This window comes from Paroedura picta, chromosome 5 (genome assembly GCF_049243985.1).
Source record: "Paroedura picta isolate Pp20150507F chromosome 5, Ppicta_v3.0, whole genome shotgun sequence".
Lineage (NCBI taxonomy): Eukaryota > Metazoa > Chordata > Lepidosauria > Squamata > Gekkonidae > Paroedura > Paroedura picta.
The window spans coordinates 114,882,747-114,904,495 of NC_135373.1; the positions used below are offsets into that span (position 1 = coordinate 114,882,747).

The 21,749-nt window shown below is 45.8% G+C and overlaps 1 protein-coding gene and 1 long non-coding RNA gene across 11 annotated transcripts in view; one reads left to right on the forward strand and one right to left on the reverse strand.

Annotated features, from left to right (window-relative positions):
* Positions 1 to 43: 43 nt before the first annotated feature.
* ADA2 (adenosine deaminase 2) overlaps positions 44 to 21,749 on the reverse strand; it is a 67,237-nt gene continuing 45,531 nt past the window's right edge. For all 10 annotated transcript variants that reach the window (XM_077340094.1, XM_077340092.1, XM_077340097.1 and 7 more), the window contains 7 exons: positions 17,768 to 17,978; positions 16,613 to 16,740; positions 15,167 to 15,257; positions 12,224 to 12,332; positions 8,797 to 8,954; positions 6,109 to 6,311; positions 44 to 3,712 (listed from right to left, as the gene is read on the reverse strand). In XM_077340094.1, the coding sequence (XP_077196209.1) occupies positions 3,616 to 3,712; positions 6,109 to 6,311; positions 8,797 to 8,954; positions 12,224 to 12,332; positions 15,167 to 15,257; positions 16,613 to 16,740; positions 17,768 to 17,978 (997 nt within the window). In that variant the 3' untranslated portion in view covers positions 44 to 3,615. The remainder of the gene's footprint in view (positions 3,713 to 6,108; positions 6,312 to 8,796; positions 8,955 to 12,223; positions 12,333 to 15,166; positions 15,258 to 16,612; positions 16,741 to 17,767; positions 17,979 to 21,749) is intronic.
* Positions 9,593 to 13,744, forward strand: LOC143838570 (uncharacterized). Its single transcript, XR_013231424.1, has 3 exons — positions 9,593 to 9,643; positions 10,305 to 10,348; positions 13,609 to 13,744. It is a non-coding gene; the product is annotated as an uncharacterized LOC143838570 (long non-coding RNA).

Here is a 21,749-nt window from a genome sequence, read left to right on the forward strand (position 1 = left end):
GTGATGTCATTTTCTGGAGAAGTATTGCACATGAAATTGTATGCAGTATCGAATGGCAAGCTCATGGAAGCATCTTTGCAGATATGTTACCACTACATAAGTCTTCACAGACATAATTTTATGATAACTTCAAAGAAACTGAGATTTCAGTATACAGGTTTGGAGCTAGTATGAATTGAGATTCAAGCAAGCTCAGGACTTCAGCCCATTACCGTAGTCATGCTAGCTTTTCTATCCTCGCAGTTATGTCTATCATGCCGCTCAGATTATTTCGCAAATCTTGTTGGCTGAGTGTAGCTTGATATGCTTGTTTCTGTGAAAACCAATCTGTGTAAGAACTTCCAGTTCTTCCAACATGGAATGGGTCAGTTTATATCAGTGGTTCTCAACTTGGAGGTCGGGAGCCCTTTGGGGGTAGGACAACCCTTACACAGGAGTGCGGCAGGGCAAGCAGCTTGACCAGGGGGGCACCATCCAAACAACAGCCTTGCGGGGTAGATCAAGACAGAACGTTCATCTGTCTGGCGCAGTGGAAAAGAGCGAGATCGGCTTGGTGGGGCAAGAGGCAGAACTGAACTGAGAAATCTTGGGGAAAAAACAATTTATATACAATCATGAACAATGGATTCTTACACCACTGGTCAGTTTTGCTTTAATTTCTGTGAAAGAACTTGCATAATTTTATGGTTGGGGGTCAACACAACATGAGGATCTGTATTAAAGGGTCACGGCATTAGGAAGGTTGAGAACCACTGATTTATATGAAAAATGCATATGATCAAAAAGCTATTTTAATTTTTATACTAGCGGATTCTGTTCACTGTCATATGCAAGAGTCACCGCTATTTTAGAAAGGAGCAGGGATTTTTTTTAATGGGAAGTAGCATGTCATGAAGGCCAACAAACTATGCAAATTTGCCCATGCAAATCTCATTGATACTGGCAAGTTTTGGCTTTGAAGCTTAGACACTGGATCTAAGGGACATCATTACAATTTCTGTTGCCATTTATTTTAGACTAGAGACAAAGCCCGTTGCCCTCAGGGAAACAACAGGTGCCAGAATGCTCACTTGCACTGTGGCCTTCCTGGAAGCAGGCTACATGCAAAAGCTCCTGCCCACCCCTGAACTCTTGAGGCCCTGCCTCCAAACCTCAAGGAACATTCCTGACCCAGGGGTCACCAACCTTCAGGTGTGGCCTGGGAATCTCCTGGAATTAGAGGTCATCTGCAGGCTTTAGAGATCAGCTCCCAGGGGGAAGTGGCTGTTTTGGAGGGGAAATCTCTGTGGCACTGTGTCCCAAAGAGGTTGCAGGATGCCAGTCCCCTGTTGGGACCTGGGGATTTGCTGGAATTGCTGGTCATTTCCAGAAAACAGAGATTAGTCCCCCTGGAGAAAAGGGCAACTTGGGAGGGGAGACTCTCTGGCTTTTGATCCCATGGAGGTGCAGGAATGCCAAGCTCCAGGTGGGAAATAAAGAGAAATGCTGTGTGGCAGTAAATGCTAATAACAATAATAAACATCCAATAATTTATAAACTTGTCACAGCTTCTTCCATCAATTAAAATATTTAATTGATAGCAAAATTTGCTTAAAGAATTGAAAACCTTTCAGTCTGTATGTTCTTCAGTTTGGTTCAACATAAAAGTAAATCAAAAACAGTTGTATGTTACAATCAAACATGAAAACATTGGTTGGCAAAGAACTTATAGAGGGGTTCTCAATTACTGCCTCTATGTCAGCTTTTATCAACTTTCTTGAGAAACCACTGAAATATTATTCAGGCTTTGAGAAACCCCAGAAATGCGATCTCCAGGTCTCAGCTGGAGGTGAGCATCCCTGCCACTGTTCAGGGATGCCAGCCTCCAGGTGGGACCTGAAGAACCCCCAGAATAAAAGGTCCTCTCCAGACTGCAGAAATCAGTTCCCCTGGAGGAAAGAGCTGCTTGTTGTGGGGAGATTCAAGTGGATAGCTATGTTGGTCTGAACAACAAAATGTGAGTCCAATGTCACTGTTAAGACAAAGATTTATTCAATCTTTGTTGGTATTAAAGGTGCCATTGGGCTCAGATTTTGTTCTTGTGGGAAGAGAAAGGGAAAGCTATTATAACCCACTCTGAGACTCCTTTGGGCAGTGAAAAACAGCCAGTTCTTCAACTGGGAAACAGTGTCTCCCCACTCCACACGTCCCCAAGGCCATGTTGGTGACCATTTCACAGTGTGTACTGGTGGCCATACCACTATTTTGGGCCCTGAAACCATTTGTTTGGGGGAAAGGGTTCTGCACCACAAGCCAACAGTGGATTGGGGCATCACAGCATTTAAAAAATCTCTGGAAAATGGCGGTAATGTTTTTTCCCCCCTCTCCATTGGAAACCATGGAGGATAGGGGCACCTTCTTTGGAGAGCTGTAACACAGACCCAGTAAACTCACTCTGCCCATGACTTGGAGGACATGTAGAGGAGAGTCATCCGGAAGGCCGCTACAAGTGTTGTGTCTCTAGCATGCATAGGATCCATTCTATACACTCCTGAACCTTTGCCTGTCATTTCCCCAGGAACCACTTCCGTGGGGGTTCCTTCTTTCAGGGGCCATAACTCGTACCCTGTACATCCAATCATCACCAACCTTAGAGAGTTGGTGTCCCCAGCATGCAGGAAAAGGGTTTCTACCATTTCATAAACTTCAAGAACCCAGTTCAGACGGCAGGAAGCCTTTTAAGTTTGTGACAGTTCATGGTTTGATGCCCAAATCTACCATGAACTGAATTGCATTTCCCCATTTCGTGCCCATTTCTAAATGGAATATACACCGCCTTGTTATTTGTCAACCTTTGTAGGTGTTTATCTCTTCCACTTGTTACTTAAGGCAGGGGTAGTCAACCTGTGGTCCTCCAGATGTCAATGAACTACAATTCCCATGAGCCCCTGCCAGCATTTGCTTGCAGGGGCTCATGGGAATTGTAGTTCATGAACATCTGGAGGACCACAGGTTGACTACCCCTGACTTAAGGCATAGTTTATAAGAAAAGCCCTCTCATCTCGTGGGTTCCTACCACAAACTGACTACTCACAGATGCGGAGGAAGGAAAAGGGATGAAATAGCTGAAGAAGTTTCAATACTTTTAGAACTGCATCCACAAAACAGAGATTTCCCATTTCCCTGTCACTGCCACTGTGAATGCAGAGGCATTCATTAGCAATGGAAGCATAGGACACACACAGGAGATTTGACTGGACTTTCTTCCACCCGCCACCACTTTCCCTGAAATGGTTGATTTATCTAATTTCATTTCTATCCCGACTTTCTGCCCAATAGGGGACATTCTTACATTGTTCTCTCCTCCATTGTATCCTGACATTTTATCCTGTGAGGTTAAGCAGACAGTCTGTGATTTGCCCAAGATCAGCCAATGAGCTTCCAGGCCTTTCTCTCCACCATTCCATCAGAAGACTTCTTCAGGCTTTTTAAAAACCAACAATTGCGCTTCTGCTATGGCACAGAAATAGGATCTATTGCCAAAGTCTACTAGATGTGTTACGGGTGACAATGCTGCAAAGGACTCCTGATGTGTCTCTAAGTCCAGCTTTTTACGCTTCGAGAGAGATGTTCTTTCTATATTTCTTCTGAAACCAGGACAATGAACTCGTCCCACTTTTTCTGCCAGATCTTCAGTGCCTTGGCTCGCTCGTCGGGTGACAAGGCGTTGTATCTGTGAAGAGGAGAGGAGGCTGGGTGAGAGAAGGGAGGCTAAGGAAAGGTGCTCTGGGAGCTGAATGGCCAGGTCAAAAGTCAGAGGAGAGCAGGAAATGAAAAGCTAACAACTAATTCTTTGTGCTGCATTGAAGTAGATGGATCCTTGGAAGCAAATCTCACAGAACTCATGAGACTCACTCTCTGTAGGTGTGCTGAGGACAGAAATCCTATTTACCATCAACAATGGGGACTTACTTCCTGGTAAGAATGCATGCACAGACTTACCATTTTTAAATGCTATCATCTGTCTCTGATTATAAGAACAACAAGCTATGCAGAGCCCTCGTCTCGCACCCTGGACTGCTTTGACACTGAGCTAGGTGCACCGCGGTTCAAAGAAAGCAGCATGAATATGAGGTGGTTTGGGAAACAGGATGCCATGAGATACGAATTGTCTGGGAATTGTTTTGGCAACAAAATAGTGTCTCTCCCTACCAGAGGTGTTCGGACTCTGAAGAATGTAACTGGAGACGTTCTCTGGATCAGGCTTTCTCAACCAGGGTTTTGTGAAACCCTGGGGTTTCCAGGCGGCCCTGGAAGGACTTCCCAAATGGACGGGAATTAATTTTACATTTTTTACATATTTTTTACATTTGTTAAGCATTTATGGGGTGATAGGACCATAAATGGTCACGTTGACCCCCCCCCCCAAATGGCCAATGATGTGCCTGGAGGGGGTTAGAAGGGGAGGGGCACAGGGTGGGTGTGTACACAGCCATGCTTCCCAACTATATTCAGCACAATTGCATGTCTCCTGGGGTTTCTCGAAGCATGAAATATGTTTCGGGGTTTCTCAACAGTAAAACAGTTGAGAAAGGCTGCTGTAGATCATAAATATATGGAGCAGAGGTCCATCAGTGGCTATTAGTCAAAAGGTGTAGATCAGAGGTTCTCAACAGGGGGGTCGATCGACCCTTTTCCCAAAGGGGGTCGCGGCATTAGGAAGGTTGAGGACCACTGGTGTAGATGAAACACTATGTCTTGGGCAGTGATGCTTTGTATTCTTGATGCTGGGGAAGGGGGGGGACAGCAGGAGGTAATCTAGGGATCTGTCCTCACTGGTGGACCTCCTGGGTTTTGGGCACCGTGTGACACCGAGTGTTGGATTGGATGGACCATTGGCCTGACTCAACATGGCTTCTCTTACATTCTCTTATGTTCTTATCCCAGCTGGACAAATCCAGAACTGCAGACCTGGCAGTACTCTTAGCATGCTGATTCTAAGCAAACTTTTCATCTAATCCTGCATACGTCTTTAGAAGGAAGTCCTTCTACATTCAGTGAAGCTTGCCCCCAAGTATGCATGTACAGCCTTACTTCAAAGGGAATAATATCAGAATCTTACATGTAAATAGGTTAATATTTAGGGTAACAGCTTTCAAGTATGAATGCCTGGAATCTAGAGATTCAGTCTGCAAGCTGTCAATCAGAGCTTTTGCAGAGCTGGACTGTGGACAAGATCTCAAGATAGAACTTCCTCTAGCACTAGAATGGCAAGTTCTAGAGTTCCCCAGAAACTACTAAATCCCTCTCCTAATAAGCCTTTATAAATCTTCCTTCCCCAGTGCTGTTCATCACCAATATATTTCCAAATTGACACACAGGAAGTCAAGGGAGATTCTCTAGCTAGAATTACATACCATTATGTACCATTGCTTCATTTCCAACAATAGGATATTATACATTCAGAAGAGAACATGACATAAGAAGAACCCTGCTGAATGGTCCATCTAGTCCAGCATCCTGTCTCACACAGTGGCCAACCAGTTCCTCCAGTCTAGACAGCCAACAACAGGGCATAGAGGTCAAGGCCCTAATTAGAACATCAGAAGAGCCCTGCTAGATCAGACCAGTGGTCCATCTAGTCTAGCATCCTGTCTCACACAGTGGCCAATCAGTTCCTCTGAAGAGCCAACAACAGGGCATAGAGGACAAGACCTTCCCCTGATGTTGCCTCCTAGCTCTAGGATTCAGAAGTTTAGTTTCTCTGAATGTGGAGGTTTGCCTTAGTTACCATGGCTAGCAGCCACTGATAGATCTATCCTCCAAGAATCTATCTAATCCCCCTTTAAAGCTGTTTATTCCTGTGGCCATCACTACATCCTCTACTAGCAAATTCTGCATTTTAGTCACTCTCTGTGTAAAGTAGTCAGAGAGACTCCCTTGTAGCAAAGGTTAGCATGCTGCTGTACAGAAATGACAGGTCTTCAAGTACAGAGTGGGGCATGTGTTTCAGATCTGGAGCTTTAGCCCATGTTTCATTGGCTCTCCAACCCAAATGCAACATAAAGGAGAGTGCCCACATAGGCAAAAAGCCCAAACATGTCAGGGTATAAGAACCACAACACTTACCTTAGTGAGTTGAGAGCCAGTTGTTTTAAAGTCCTCAGATCAGCAGACATCCCTCCTATGCCCACAAATGTTTCGTAGAAGTCATAGGACACACCCTTTGCTCCAAAGACTGATGGATCATCGGGACTCACCACGATATTGTGGCCTTCTGACATCAGGAAAGCAGCAGGGTGGTTTCTCAGGTCAGATACTAACTGCAGGACCTTAAAGAAGAGATACTGGTTGGATTGCAAACCTACACTGAAATTGACCAATGCGCGGCTAGATCCCATCGGCCAGATCCAATCAGTTTAAAGTGAAACTGACCAATAACACGCACTGGTGGGAAGATCCATTGTGGGGCTTTAGTATATAAGTTGGGGTTATTGTGGCCTTCTTTGGTTCAGTTTTGGTTCTTGGACTATCAATGCTGGGGTCACAATAAAGAGCTGAAATGAATGCCCAGTGCCCTGGTATCGCCAAACCCATGGATCTAACACTACCCTTTGTTGTTGTTATGTGCGAAGTCGTGTCCGACCCATCGCGACCCCATGGACAATGATCCTCCAGGCCTTCCTGTCCTCTACCATTCCCCGGAGTCCATTTAAGTTTGCACCTACTGCTTCAGTGACTCCATCCAGCCACCTCATTCTCTGTCGTCCCCTTCTTCTTTTGCCCTCGATCGCTCCCAGCATTAGGCTCTTCTCCAGGGAGTCCTTCCTTCTCATGAGGTGGCCAAAATATTTGAGTTTCATCTTCAGGATCTGGCCTTCTAAAGAGCAGTCAGGGCTGATCTCCTCTAGGACTGACCGGTTTGTTCGCCTTGCAGTCCAAGGGACTCGCAAGAGTCTTCTCCAGCACCAGAGTTCAAAAGCCTCAATTCTTTGACACTCGGCCTTCCTTATGGTCCAACTTTCGCAGCCATACATTGCAACTGGGAAGACCATAGCCTTGACTAAACGCACTTTTGTTGGCAGGGTGATGTCTCTGCTTTTTAGGATGCTGTCTAGATTTGCCATAGCTTTCCTCCCCAGGAGCAAGCGTCTTTTAATTTCTTTGCTGCAGTCCCCATCTGCAGTGATCTTGGAGCCCAGGAAAATAAAATCTGTCACTATCTCCATTTCTTCCCCTTCTATTTGCCAGGAATTGAGAGGGCCGGATGCCATGATCTTTGTTTTCTTGATGTTGAGTTTCAAGCCAACTTTCGCACTCTCCTCCTTCACCCGCATCAACAGGCTCTTTAGTTCCTCTTCACTTTCTGCCATTAGAGTGGTATCATCTGCATATCTGAGGTTGTTGATATTTCTCCCTGCAATCTTGATCCCAATTTGTGACTCCTCTAATCCCGCATTTCTCATGATGTGCTCTGCATACAAGTTAAAAAGGCAAGGCGACAGTATACAGCCTTGCCGAACTCCTTTCTCAATTTTGAACCAGTCAGTGATTCCATGTTCAGTTCTCACTGTTGCTTCTTGACCTGCATATAAATTTCTCAAGAGACAAATAAGATGCTCTGGTATTCCCATCTCTTTAAGAACTTGCCACAATTTGTTGTGCTCCACACAATCAAAGGCTTTAGCATAGTCAATGAAGCAGAAGTAGACGTTCTTCTGGTACTCCCTAGCTTTCTCCATGATCCAGCGTATGTTGGCAATTTGATCTCTAGTTCCTCTGCCTCTTCGAAATCCTGCCTGTACTTCTGGAAGTTCTCGGTCCACATATTGCTGGAGCCTAGCTTGTAGGATTTTGAGCATAACTTTGCTAGCATGAGAAATTAGTGCAATGGTGCGGTAGTTTGAACATTCTTTGGCATTGCCCTTCTTTGGGATTGGAATGAAAACTGACCTTTTCCAATCCTGTGGCCATTGTTGAGTTTTCCAAATTTGCTGGCATATTGAGTGTAGCACTTTTACTGCATCGTCCTTTAAGATTTTGAATAGTTCAACTGGAATGCTGTCACTACCACTAGCTTTATTGTTGCTCAGACTTCCTAAGGCCCATTTGACTTCACATTCCAGGATGTCTGGCTCCAGGTCAGTAACTACCCCATTGTGGTCATCAGGGATGTTAAGCTCGCTCTTGTATAGTTCTTCTGTATAATTTTGCCACCTTTGTTTAATCTCTTCTGCTTCTGTGAGGTCCCTACCATTTTGGTCCCTTATCATACCCATCTTTGCATGAAACGTTCTCTTCATATCTCCAATTTTCTTGAAAAGATCTCTGGTCCTCCCGATTCTATTGTTTTCTTCTATTTGTTTGCACTGTTCATTTAAGAAGGCATTCTTATCTCTTCTAGCTTTTCTCTGGAATTCTGCATTCAATTGGGTGTATCTTTCTCTTTCTCCCTTGCCTTTCACTTCCCTTCTCTCCTTAGCTATTTGTAAAGCTTCCTCAGACAGCCATTTTGATTTCTTGCATTTCTTTTTCTTTGGGATGGTTTTAGTTGCTACCTCTTGTACAATGTTGCGAACCTCCGTCCATAGTTCTTCAGGCACTCTGTCTATCAGATCTAATTCCTTAAATCTATTTGTCACACTACCCTTAAAACACCGCAAATGCCAAGCCCTCTGATCTAGAACCCCTGATCATAATCCTGACACCTTTTACTACTCAGTAGTTTGCAATTCTTCACATGTTCATTTTTTTTGTATAAGCCTCATATGGCAATGAAAATAATTTCCAAGGCTGGGCCTTTTGCGTGAGCCATACCTGGTTAGAGATGGGGCAGATTTCAACAGGAATATCCAACTTCTGAGTCAGCTTCCTAGCTACTGGATGCTTGGCGAGGGCATATCCATGTCCAATACGGCTGGTGTTCAATAGCACGGCGTCGAAGACGTCATTATCTGCGGGGGTGCCCTCCCAGTCTGAGCAAGAAAAAGATTCACCACATTAGGATACACCTACAAGATGGTACACAATATCGTCTCAAATACATACAGGTTGGATTCAGCCAACATCTCCACTCAGTCTTGCCAGATGCTCCCCTTACTACAGCCTGAGTCCCACATGGGCTCAGATCCAACAATCCCCTGCAAAGTCTTACTGGTGGTCCAAGGAAAACCCCTCCTCCATTTTTCACATGTGGAAAAGCTGAATGGACCCAACTCAATCTCCCAAATGTATTCTATCCTGAAACATAAGTCCTGTACGAGCTAGACGGGCTGGCATCCCTTGGGATGCTGCTGCCATTTTACACCCTAACAGGAGGGATTTGAAAATGTGTGGTGGGACCAGGTGCCCTTGTTTAATTCCCAAAGTGGCTATGGGAAAGCATACTCTTCTGGAACCTGAAAAGGTATGAGGGAGCCATGTGAGCAGGAGTGGACTGGGAAGGCAAATATGGCCCTGGAGCGAGTACAACTGAGTGGTCCCCTCTGTGCTACCAGCTCACACCACAGGGCCACTCAAATCGGTGGGGCTGACAATGGGCGTGAGGGTCATAAGAGGTTCAGGCTGAGGGTCAGGCAGCTACAGCTAAGATCTGCTAGCTCCCTAGGGCAGTGGCCCACTGGGTAATGTCCCTGTAAATTAAATGGCCAGTCTACCACTGCATGTAAGAAAAAAGGGTTTTTCAAGCTAGGATTATGGCCAAGGGCTGCAGCTTTTGTTACTTATTGGCAAGTAGTCTTGTTACATCTTTTTATGCTTGGTTTTATATAATACTAGCTATACTAGCTACAAAGCCCGTTCCTAAGAACGTGCCTTGAAAGGGTCCCCTCCCCTGGACCCCAGCAAGGCAGCTTAAGGTGGCTTTGGGCTGCAGCTCGCAGCCAGTTCAAATGGGGAGGGTGGGGGCTGGGCAGCTCATTAGCAGGGCTGGGACTGAGCTCATTAGCAGTCCTTAACGAGCAATCAGCAGGCCAGCAGGCCCTCGTCAGCAGGCCCAGCCTAGCAGGACAAGAGGCCTTCGTTAGGAGGCCCACCACCAGGAGTCCGAGAGCAAAGAGGCTAGAGTCCAGGGACGGAAGGCAGGAGCTGCAGGAGCAGGGCCAATCAGGACAGAGCTGGCTACACCCTGATTGGCCCGATTCCAACTTGGACAGCTGGACACATCCCACCCCCTAGGTTGTCTCATAAATATATAGAGGAACAACAATGGATAAGGATAAGTTAGGAGACTGTGAGAACTCATGGGAAGGGACAAAACACATCTTCCAGCTCTCCTCCCCATGTTGGCTTTATTTCTGTCTCTTTGCCATCTCCTACTTCTCTAGCAAATCCTACAGACACCTAAAATGCCATCCGAGAACTTGCAAAGGTAGGTTTGGGCAATTTTGAGTACCAATCATCCCCCTTTTGCTTTCTTCCCCTTAAAAAGCTCTCTCATCTATAATTGCTCCCTGTGTTATACTGACTTATAGATCCGCACAAAGGAGAGAAGTATTTAGCTGTTAGAGAAAAGATTTTTGCAATTGTCTGTCGAAGCATATTTTTAATGTTTGTGAGCCGACACAAAGGCAGATAAAGAGCGTTCTATTTCTAAAACAAATCACAGTTGCTATTCAGCACTCCAGTAAGCTGAGGGCAGACGGCTATCGGCAGAAGCATTACAAAGGCCACACAAAGCTCAAGTCCGTCCAGGAATTTTGGTCCGACTTGAACCTCCAAACCAAACCCTCCCCACCAATCCGACAAAATCCCCGAGAATACCACTTCTTCCGGTGTTTGCCGTTAAGAGAAAAGTCCTTCTGCAGAGATTGACACAATTCCTACCAGCGGCTAGATTGGGAAAGTTTTCAATTAGCAATAACTGCACCTCAGTTCAACCTCATGGCTTATGCTACCGCTGTCACGCAAAGCTAACTACCCCGTCCCTGAGCCCTCTCCTGTGCAGCTCCTCTCTCACATCTTTGTGAAGACTGGTAGCACAATGACATTTGAGCTGACGTTTACCCGTGTCCTTGGGGAACACTCTCCTGCTACACAGATGGATTGCAGCATCGGCCCAAAAGCGGCTGCGGCAAGGCATTCTGGAGATGCGCATGCAAATGTGTCACACAGTTTGTGACAGGAGCGGCAGCTTTGACAAAGTATAATGACTAAGGCTGCAAGGCATAAATGCTCTAAATAAATGTTAGGCTCCTTTCCACCCCAAAACTTCAATGAACAGAGGGTTCAGGGGGGATAACCGGGGAACAGTTCCCACCCACACATACAGAGACACAATTATTCTTACAAAGGAGAGCGGCCTCCACGGAAGCAGACAGAAAGGGCTAACACCAGTTAAATTTCACGCTCTCATTAGCGAGGTGCTAAGGAAAACCGTTTCCATTAATTGCGACGCTACTGTTGTTAAATCCCCTTGGCTGTTGCACAATAGCTCTGCAAAGATCGGTGAACCAAGCAGTTTGTCTGATGATGAGAACTTGGACTCTCGCAAGCAATCTTGTTGGTCTTTAAGGGGCTATTGGGGTTGATTCTGGCACTTCATTTGGTATATCTTCAGACGTGTCTTAGCCAAAACTCAGTGCAGAAAGGTCTATCCATAGAACCTGGCCTGTGAGACACTGGAAACATCTCCCGGTTGTACAGAGGACTGTGCCACAAATATTCGAGACAAACAACAAAAGAGGGGAAACAAGCTCAACCCAAACTCAACCCAGAATATTGACCGAATGGGCTTACGAGATCCTAGAAACTCAGTCGATGTTGTTCACCTGGATTTCGGTATGGCTGAAGACAAGGTTCCCCCTGGTGTTCTGATGGGGAAACTGAAGACTAGATTTTCAGATGGTTAGGTGGATAAGGAACTGGTTAGAAAACTGTACTCAAACATGAGTGGAAAATCCCATAGTTACTCCTTTCGCTCCATCTCCTAGAATACGCTAATTCCCCAATCTAAATTCAGAAGACAATCTATTTTAGGTAACGTGGGCATCTTCACACTGAAGCCAGCTTCCATGTTAAATGAGGTCTGATTGGTTGCACTGGGACCTGTGTCTTATACCATTAAAGGTAATTTAGATCTATATCTCCTGGAACATGTGGTTCTAAGAGAGCTAAAAGTCCAGCCTGCGCACATTTAAGGAGTGAAAGTTACCCGTTTATGTACGACCACAGAAACGCAGCCTTCTTCTCAATCTGTCCTGCAACGGTTGCTTCTCAGTGAGCAGCGTAATATATTCCTACTCACCGGTTTCACCAGCATGGAAGAAGTACGGCAAATTCTCTCCTAGAGTCTTTGGAATGGTCAATGCTTCCTTTAGTTCCCAAAGGGATTTTCCACCATCCTCCCAGCCAACCTGAGAAGAAAATTCCTCTGGATAAGTACTGAGTGCAAAGCATTTTGCATTATTAAATGAAGGATTTACACTGAGGCAACGGTAGCAGCCTGCTTTTATTAAGTGCCCAGATTCTGCCAGATACTTGGTAAAATAAGGAGGAGACCTACAGGGGACCATAATTTAGAGGAAGAGAATTGTAAACATGGTTTGTTGAAATGGCCATCGGGTTGAGCAGATTTGTAGCTCTGGTGGGATGTTCTTCATAAAATTCCTAATTCTCTTAAATCATTTATTTCTGTAACAATCTTTATGTGGGGTTGGGCTACACTAAATTCCCTGTGCTCCTGAACAGGATCCAGATCAGCTCAAATAGCCCTTGGTAATATGAATGTGGTGGTTTTATTGGCTAAGATTATTTCTATGCAGTCCTGTTCAAGGCAACTTAAGATGAAAAAACACAACATTAAAACTACAAGCAGCATAAAAGAGTATCCAATAAAAAAGGGAGCAGATAAGAGAAGGCCCCTCATTAAAAGCCTGGCTAAAAAGAAGAGTTGGTTCTTCTATGCCGCTTTTCTCTACCCAAAGGAGTCTCAAAGCGGCTTCCATTCACTTTCCCTTTCCTCTCCCCACAACAGACACCCTGTGAGGTGGGTGAGGCTGAGAGAGCTCTGATATCACTGCTCGATCAGAGCAGCTTTGTCAGGACTGTGGGGAGCCCAAGGCCACCCAGCTGGCTGCATGTGGGGGAGTGCAGAATAAAACCCGGCTCACCAGATTAGAAGTTGGCACTCCTAACCACTACACCAAGCTGGCTCCAAGATGTGTTTTAGCCTGAGGCCTAAATAACAGGAAAGTGCTAAAAGAGCCTCAAGGGGAATGGTGCTCCAAAGGCAAGGGCCTTTGTTGCCACCCACCTCACCTCTGAAGGTGTGGGCATAGAGTATGCAGAGGCAGATATTAACTGGTAGGCCAGATAGCATGGCAGGAGACGGTTACACTTAAACTACCAGGGTCAGCTTTCAGAGCCAGTATGGTGTAGTGGTTAAGAGTAGTGATCTCTAATCTGGAGAGCTGGGTTTGATTCCCCACTCCTACTTCATATGCAGCCATCTGGGTGACTTTGAGCTAGGCACAGTCCTGTTAGGGCTGTTCTCACAAAACAATTCTGGCAGAGCTCTCTTATCCCCACCTACCTCACTGCTGTGGGGAGAGAAAGTGAAGGTGATTGGAAGCTGCTTTTGAGATAGTGAAAAGTAGAGTATAAAAATCACCTCTTCTTCCTGTACAACAGAGGCCAGCAAGTCCTGTACAACAACAGAGGTCAGCGAGATCTACAAATCTGCAGTCCTATACATTCTTAAGCATGAACATTTTGGGTACATAAACTCTGGAAGCGACATACGCTTCACACAGGAAAACTTGCTGAAGAATCACAGGTAACTTGATCCTAATCATACATATATGAAAAAAAGTCCTATTAATCTTAGACTTTTCCATATGATTTAGTCTGCTGCTTTGTTTGGCTAGCACATTTGTCATGGTGCACCTCAGGTTACAACTGCCAGATGATGCAGCATGATTGAGAGGGGTATGGATGCTTCGGTCATGGCTCTGGATGACCCTCTGAGCCCAAACTCTGTTTCTCATTTCCTAAACATTAGCAAGAAAGTTTACCAATGAGTGTCCTCATTCCATTATACTTAAAACTGTTTGCCACAGAGTTGCAACCAACTCATGGCAAGCCCAGCACCATTGGGTTTTCATGGCAAGAGATGAGCAGAGGTGGGTTGCCCTTGCCTTCCTCTGCATAGCAACTCCCATCTTCTTCGGTGGTCTCCCATCCAAGTACTACTGGCCATGCCTGACCCTAATTGATTTCTGATAAGCCTGGCCTACGCAGGGCTATTCAGGCTGCTCTAAATAATTAAATGCCGCCAAGTCACAATCAGCTCATGGAAATCCCCATGGCCATGGAGTTTTCAAGGCAAGTGATTGCAGATTACTTTCCTCTGCACAGCAACGCTGATCTTTCTAGGTCAGACTTTCTCAACTAGGGTTTCATGAAACCCTGTGGTTTCTTGATGATCCTGGAAGGGTTTCCTGAATGGGTGGGAGTGAATTAATATGTGTGTGTGTGCGCGTGCAGTTTTGTATATAAATATGTTAAATGTTTGTTTGTTTGTTTATTTATTTACTGCCACTCTCATAGACTTGTGGCGGTTTACAATAAAATGATAAAACACAGAACCCTTAAAATCCCCCGCACATAAAAACACATCAAAGGTGACTATTAATTGGAGTTAACCCCCGTCTACTTCCCCTACCCCTGTCCAGCTATCAGTCCGGAGTGATATGACCATATATGGGTATGACCATATATGGTCATATCCACCTCCCTCGCTCCCAATCCGTGGCCAGTGATTGGCCTGAAGGGGGTGAGCATGTAGACAGCTATGCTTTCTATCCATAGTCTGCATGATTGCCCCACTTCTGGTGCCTCTTGAAGCCTGAAGATTATTTCAGGGGGTTCTCAATGGTAAACAAATAGTTGAGAAAGGCTGTTCTAGGTGTTCTCCCATCCAAATATTAACTATGCCTGATCCTGTTTAGCTTCCAAGCTCTGATTAGAACTATTTAGGCTTCTGCATACATTATATTCTACCCCAAATTCTGCAGCAATTGCCAAACACTCTGCCACACGATCAAAATTTATCTTACGTGCCATTTGGTTTGTGTGAAAAGACTGCAGCCCAAGTATGCCTTACAAATCAGCAAGCTGGTCATTTCCTCACACCCTGCAATCCTTCCAACATAAAACATGAAGCCAACTCAGAAACACAAGAGATTACCAGGTCAAAGCCTGCCACACTGTCTGGGAATTTGGCCCTGAGTGCCATGGCTGTATACACAGCTTCTTTAATCTGGGAAAGGTTCAGGTTTCTGAAAATCAACAGAAAGAGAAAATTATCCAAAGGAAAATTGCTGGTAATCACGGCTTCCATTTGGGACTCTCAGCGTCTGGGGCTGTTTGAAGAAGGCTGCCTGAAAATCCTGAATCAATTGCTGGGAACGGAGGTTGGGTGTAAAAATTCATTAGCAAAAAAAAAACCTCTCATTAAAGCAGTCCACTTAGAAAAATAGAAATGCTGTATTATTTTCCATGTACCAGGATCAGAAGTCCATTAACAGATGTACAGTAAGTCACCAAGTGATGTAATGGAGACGGGATGTTTTTGTTGGGTCATTACAAAAGTGGAATAACAAAAGTGTCACGATGGTGTATGGTCTGAGTACTGGATTATGATCAGGCAGAGCTGCGTTTGGATCTCCACTTGGCCATAAATTTCACTCAGTAACCTCAGGAAAGTTGTTGTTTTTTTCCCATAGCTTTAAGGATAAAACAGGGAAAGGAGAATTTTGAATGCCACCCTGAGATTCTTGGTAAAGGAGCTGGATACAAATGTAAGAAGCTGGCAGGTCCAGGTGTTGGGGCATCCCCGGTCAAAAGGGGGCAAAGGGGGTAGTACCCAGTCTCTCCCGGATCACAAGGTGATAGATGGGGGCTTCTGCTGTTGAAGCAATACCCAGTCCTGACCCCAAACAGGCTATTCCCCATTTTCTGGCTTTCTTGTGCAGTGTCTTGAAAAGGGACTGCACAAGAAAGACCAACACAGATGACCAGTTGGGAGCACTCCTGCCACTCAACTGTTTTTGCAGCTTTCTGAAAACCATGTTTAAAGGGTTGTAATCCATGGACATATAGAAAGCCACAGATTGGCCACCTCTGATCTAGACTGATGTAGGGTCTTCAGGCCTGATCCTCAGGCTAAGAATGATAGGCCAAGAGTTAAGACGCCCATGGCTTCCACTTCCCAACAGCAATAGCAGAGGGTGGGGCCTTCAATCAGCTCCAGGCAAACAGACCTTACTCAATGAGCAACAGACAAAAGACCAAACAGACCCAGATAAAAAACACCACTCTCCAGCAGGCTACAAGTACTCACTCACCCTCAGACCCTGTCTTCTTACAAAGCAACCTCAGTTAATCCTCCCCAGTAGATTAGCAGTTTGGGAAAGGCAAAACAAAAGCAAAAAACACTCATCTTCACAGCAGCTCTCTCCTGTTTTTTTTCTCCCAGCCCTGCTGGCTCAAGTTCTTAATGTTTAAAATAAACTTCCTGAATTTATTTCCCCCTTACTGTTCAATGACCCATACTTTCGACAATAACATTAGATTGATTTGAAACTACATACAGGCTCACCCTCTCTGGCAAACCTGTCTAGAGATCCCTTACCTGTGTGCCGAGTAGATAATCTTTGCACCAACAAAATCAGGGTGGTCCTTAACAAACTGTTGTGTCACCTCTTGATAGGCAGCCACAGACCAACTCTTGTTATGCTCAGTCCCATCCAACTCATATACCTGTGGGCACAATAAGCACAAAGGAAAGGCGAAGTGGAAAAGCAGGTAAGGTGAATAGAAGGCTACCCACCTGGAACAATTTGTTTGCCCCTTCCACTGAAATGAATGTGTATTGTGGAAGAACAGGTTGTCTCCATTTCAATAAGGAGACATTCCTGATTAATTATTATTATTTATTTTCTTAGATTTCTATCCCGCCCTCCCATGTGGCTCAAGGCGGTTTACATGAAACATCATGGGCATATCTTTTCATGAAACATTATCTTTTCATTAAATGTTTTTTCCCCTTGGTAGAAATCCTGAAGGGGCAGCTGCAGGAGGAATCAACTGTTTCAAGCTGTAAGCGGCCTCAAGGATTTTTAAAAAGGCAGTTGATCAATGTTTTCAATAAATGACAAATTAGTAAGATTAGAAAGGTAGCACCTCCTCAGGGCTAAGAGACAAGGTAAAGCAAATAAAAGCCATTCCCAAAGGGTGGGGGAAGTGTTGTACTAGATCAGGAGGCAATGATAGTTTCAAAACGGCAGCCACGCCGAAAACAAAACAAAAAGGAGGATGGCATCAGAATGGCACTGATACAGGAAATCTGCGATCAGTGCTGTCCTGCATTCTCTCCCCCCAAAAAAAGCAGATAGGTGGAAGGATAAGAATCTGGAGAGAATGTATGGTTTGGAGCAGGGGTAGTCAAATTGCGGCCCTCCAGATGTCCATGGACTACAATTCCCAGGAGCCCCTGCCAGCATTCGCTCCTGGGAATTGTAGTCCATGGACATCTGGAGGGCCGCAGTTTGACTATCCCTGGTTTGGAGGGTGGACTCTGTGGCATTATACCCCACTGTGGTCCGTATCCTCCCTAGACCCCAGCCCCAAATCTCCAGAAGTTTCCCATCCTGGGTCTGGCAACCTGACTATCCTACTCATTGGTGGCCAAAGGGGACCTGGCAATCCTAACAGGTTCCCAGGCTGAGAAGGAGAGCCCTGAGCATCAACAATTCAAAACAAGAATGGAGAAACCAAAACATATTACCGGTGGCAGCATGGCTCGGATTTCCACATACTGGATGTTATCTTCGTAGAGTTCCAACAAACCCTGATAGAAATAGCTCTTGAACACAGGTGCGTAGCTGATAAGACCAGAAGCCGTGATGAAGACATTTTCAAATCTGCTCCAAACCGAAGCCTGGGATGGATAGGTCACCTCAGGGGCATCTGTTACCAGGGTCAGGTTCCTCAGCAAACTGGGGAAAGAAAGGAGGAGGGGGAAGAGGCATCTGGAGTTTCACAGCAGCTGGGTCACATTTGACTTTGTCAGCAGAAAATTTAAATTCTTTCTACTCCTTGGAATAACCATTTACCCCCACTTAAACGTTCAGAAGTTAACACAGTAAAGAGAGCCCTATTTGGTGTAGTGGTTAGGAGTGCGGACTTCTAATCTGGCATGCCGGGTTCGATTCTGCACTCCCCCACATGCAACCAGCTGGGTGACCTTGGGCTCGCCACAGCACTGATAAAACTGTTCTGACTGAGCGGTGATATCAGGGCTCTCTCAGACTCACCCACCTCACAGAGTGTCTGTTGTGGGGAGAGGAATGGGAAGGTGACTGTAAGCCGCTTTGAGCCTCCTTCGGGTAGGGAAAAGCGGCATATAAGAACCAACTCTTCTTCTTCTTCTTGGGCAGAGAGAAAGGCAAGCGACCATAAACTGCTTTGAGTCTCCTTTTGGTAGTAAAAGGGCAGTGTACAGAAAACAGCTCTTCTTCTCTTACTCTACAGTGATGTAGTGGTTAAGAGCAGCAGCTACTAATCTGGTGAGCTGAGTTTGATTCCCGCTCCTCCCCCACATGCAGCCAGCTGGATGACCTTGGGCTCGTCACAACACTGATAAAGCTGTTCTGATCAAGCAGTAATGTCAGGGCTCTCTCAGCCTCACCGGATGTCTGTTACGGGGAAAGGAATGGTGAATGTAAGCCACTTTGAGACTCCTCCAGGCAGAGAAAAGTGGAATGTAAGAACTAACTCTTCTACTTCAGTAATAGCAGGGCTCTCTCAGCCTCACCTCCCTCATAGGGTGTCTGTTGTGGGGAGAGGAAAGGGAAGGCGATTGTAAGCCACTTTGAGACTCCGTCAGGTAGTGAAAAGCAGGGTATAAATTATTCTTTGTCTCAGGTGTGCGACCCCTTAACCAAGACAAACTGCTATTTACAATATTCAAGTTCATCAATCTGGCCCTGGCCAAGTTTCCAGCATGTCTTCCTATCTCCATCCTTCTCTAGCTCCTCACACCAGTAGGTTTCCTTCCAAAATGCAACGAAGCCCTTACAGAGACTGCACCACTGTTGTTCGCACTGCCACTAAGCACAGAAATATCTGGAACAATATAAGGGGAAAGGGTGTGGCTTCATAGGAAACTTCATGCTTACTCCATGTTGGTTCAGAGGAAGGATTAAGAGAGGAATGCAGCCTGCACATTTCTAAGTTTGAGGGGACACTTAGGGGAACCTCAACAGAAAGGACAGACAATCGTGGTCTTACCAACACTCTGGCCTCAGAATTTAAGTGATCCAACCCATATTGAGAGAAGCAGATTACTCTTACCCATTCAGTTTCCTGGAGGACGACTCCAGGGCCTGTTTCTTCCCAAAAGCACTCTAATAAACATAAATTCTTCCTCCCTACACCATCGTCTCATCTACATATAGGGATCCCTAATTTGTGCTTGGCTAGCTGGCCCTAGCCTTGAGGTCCTAGCCTTGAGTCTTCTGCCTCGCGGACTAAATTTTTCCGCCAGGAACACACAACAACATTTCCCTAGCTTTAGTGCCAACAAGTACCACAACCCAATGCTCCTCCCCAGCACTGTCTACTAGCCTATCTAGACCATACATATCTAGAATATCGAGACCAATGGTTCTCAACCTGGGGGACAGGACCCCAGAGGGGTCGCTGGGGGGCACCATCCACACAACAGCCTTGCGGGGTAGATCAGGATAGAGCGTTCTTCTGTCTGGAGCAGCAGAAAAGAGCGAGATTGCCATGGTGGGGCAAGAGGCAGAACTGAACCGAGAAACCCCAGGAAAAAAAGCAATTTATATACGATCATGAATAATGGATTTTCACACCATTGGTCAGTTTCGGTTTAATTTCTGTGAAAGAACACTTGCATAATTGTACGGTTGGGGGTCACCACATCATGAGGAACTGTATTAAAGGGACGCGGCATTAGAAAGGTTGAGAACCACTGCTCTAGACCTTTGCACCAGACAGGCAAGTCACCAAGTGGTCAGAATGTAGGTTCACAACCCATCTATCTACATGCCTAAGGACCGAATCACCAACTACCAAGAGCCCCCCTCCTTCCCAGCTCAGGTTCCTCGGTGCAAAAGGATCCCTGCTCACCAAGAGAAAAAAGGGGTCCCTTCTGAGGAAACATTCCCCTTCTTATCAGCATGATGCCCTGCTTCCCTTGACCTTCATGCTCCCTGACAGAGGTAGGGCTGCCATTCTCAGGATAGGGCAGATCTAACAAGACCCCGAGAGTCTTTGCTGAGTGCCCAACTGGCTGCCCCTGCTTCTCCAGGACAGCTACTCTGACTTCGAGGGTGCCAATTCATTCCCTGACTCTATGCCCGTTTCACATTGCTGGCACAGACTCCGCAACAAGATCTTTCACGTTGGGGGGGTCATCCATTCCAGAATACGCCGGCGTCAACAACGAGACCAGCACGGCCCATCAGCTGTGACAAAATATGCAAATGATATCTGCGTGACATCCTGGCCGGCTCCGTCTCTCTGTCCGGGCTCTCAATCAGTCTCTCGCCCTGGGCCTAGGCCTCGTTCCTTTGCTATGACAACAGTGACCATGTCCAGCGATTAGCCGATGTTTGGTGCCTTGCCTAATCGCAGCCGCGCCAATTAAAAGTACACATCACGACACACGTGAGAAGCCGGAATTGAATCCGTACTTATTGTCTTGTTCTCGAGAAACCTTTGTCGTTCCTCGGGAAAATGGTTCTCCTGCTTGAAAGAGGCAGCGATGCCAATTCTCGTAAAACCAAGTAGCGTCGGGCCTGGTCAGCAGATGGGATGGGAGATCACAAAATGGAGTCTGTTTGCCACACGTTTAATACGCCAGCTGCTGTTATCTTACCTAAGGAGTCCCTTCCTGTGCTTTGGGCAACTGTTATTTCGCACTCCATTTGGTGGTTTATTACTTTTATTAAAAGGGGGAGGGGAGGGGAGGGGAGGGGGAGGAAAGAGAGTACAAATCAGACCGCCATGCCCCATCGGGGTGAGGGTGTGCTGTGTTTTTTTTTTTCTAATGTGCCCACCAGTCACGGAATCCCGAGTTAAGGTTTCCACGGCAACGTTAACTCTGCCCTCTTGTGCGTGACAATGGGGGGGCTTTCGTTACATTAGCACACAAAAGATCCGGCCCGGTGTAAGAAACTGCTCCCATAAACAAGGCCACATAATGGAAAGGAAATGAACCATAGCTGCAGAAGCCACATGGAGCAGCAGAACTTTTTGTGCTGGTTTATGTGGAGTAGTAACTGGCGTTTCAGGCCCGGTCCGAAGAGAACGGCTTACGGGGTGACATGACAAGCATTAACCTAGAAACCAGGAAAAAATGAAAGTACCAGAGGAGGCCCAAGGGAGGGAACTTTACAAGATGTCTTTGGACCCATGATGGGGAAAATATTTTGGTAGCAAAGAGGGCCACTTCGGACAAGGCCCAGAAGCAAGGCATGTTCATTCCACTGTAAAGCAGGTTACGTTGAGACAGATTGACTTGCTCAGCATCTTCCAGCAAGCATCATGAATCTGAACCCAGTTTTCCCAGCCCATAGTCTTGCACGTTATCTATTACCCAAAGCTGGCTGTACAAACAGCATAAGGAAATTTGACCACCCATGAAACACAAAAATAATAAGGTATTACTGCTATTACTATTTTTATATTACAATTTCAACATAACGGTTCCTTCACTGACAGGTTGTGATTACATGTAC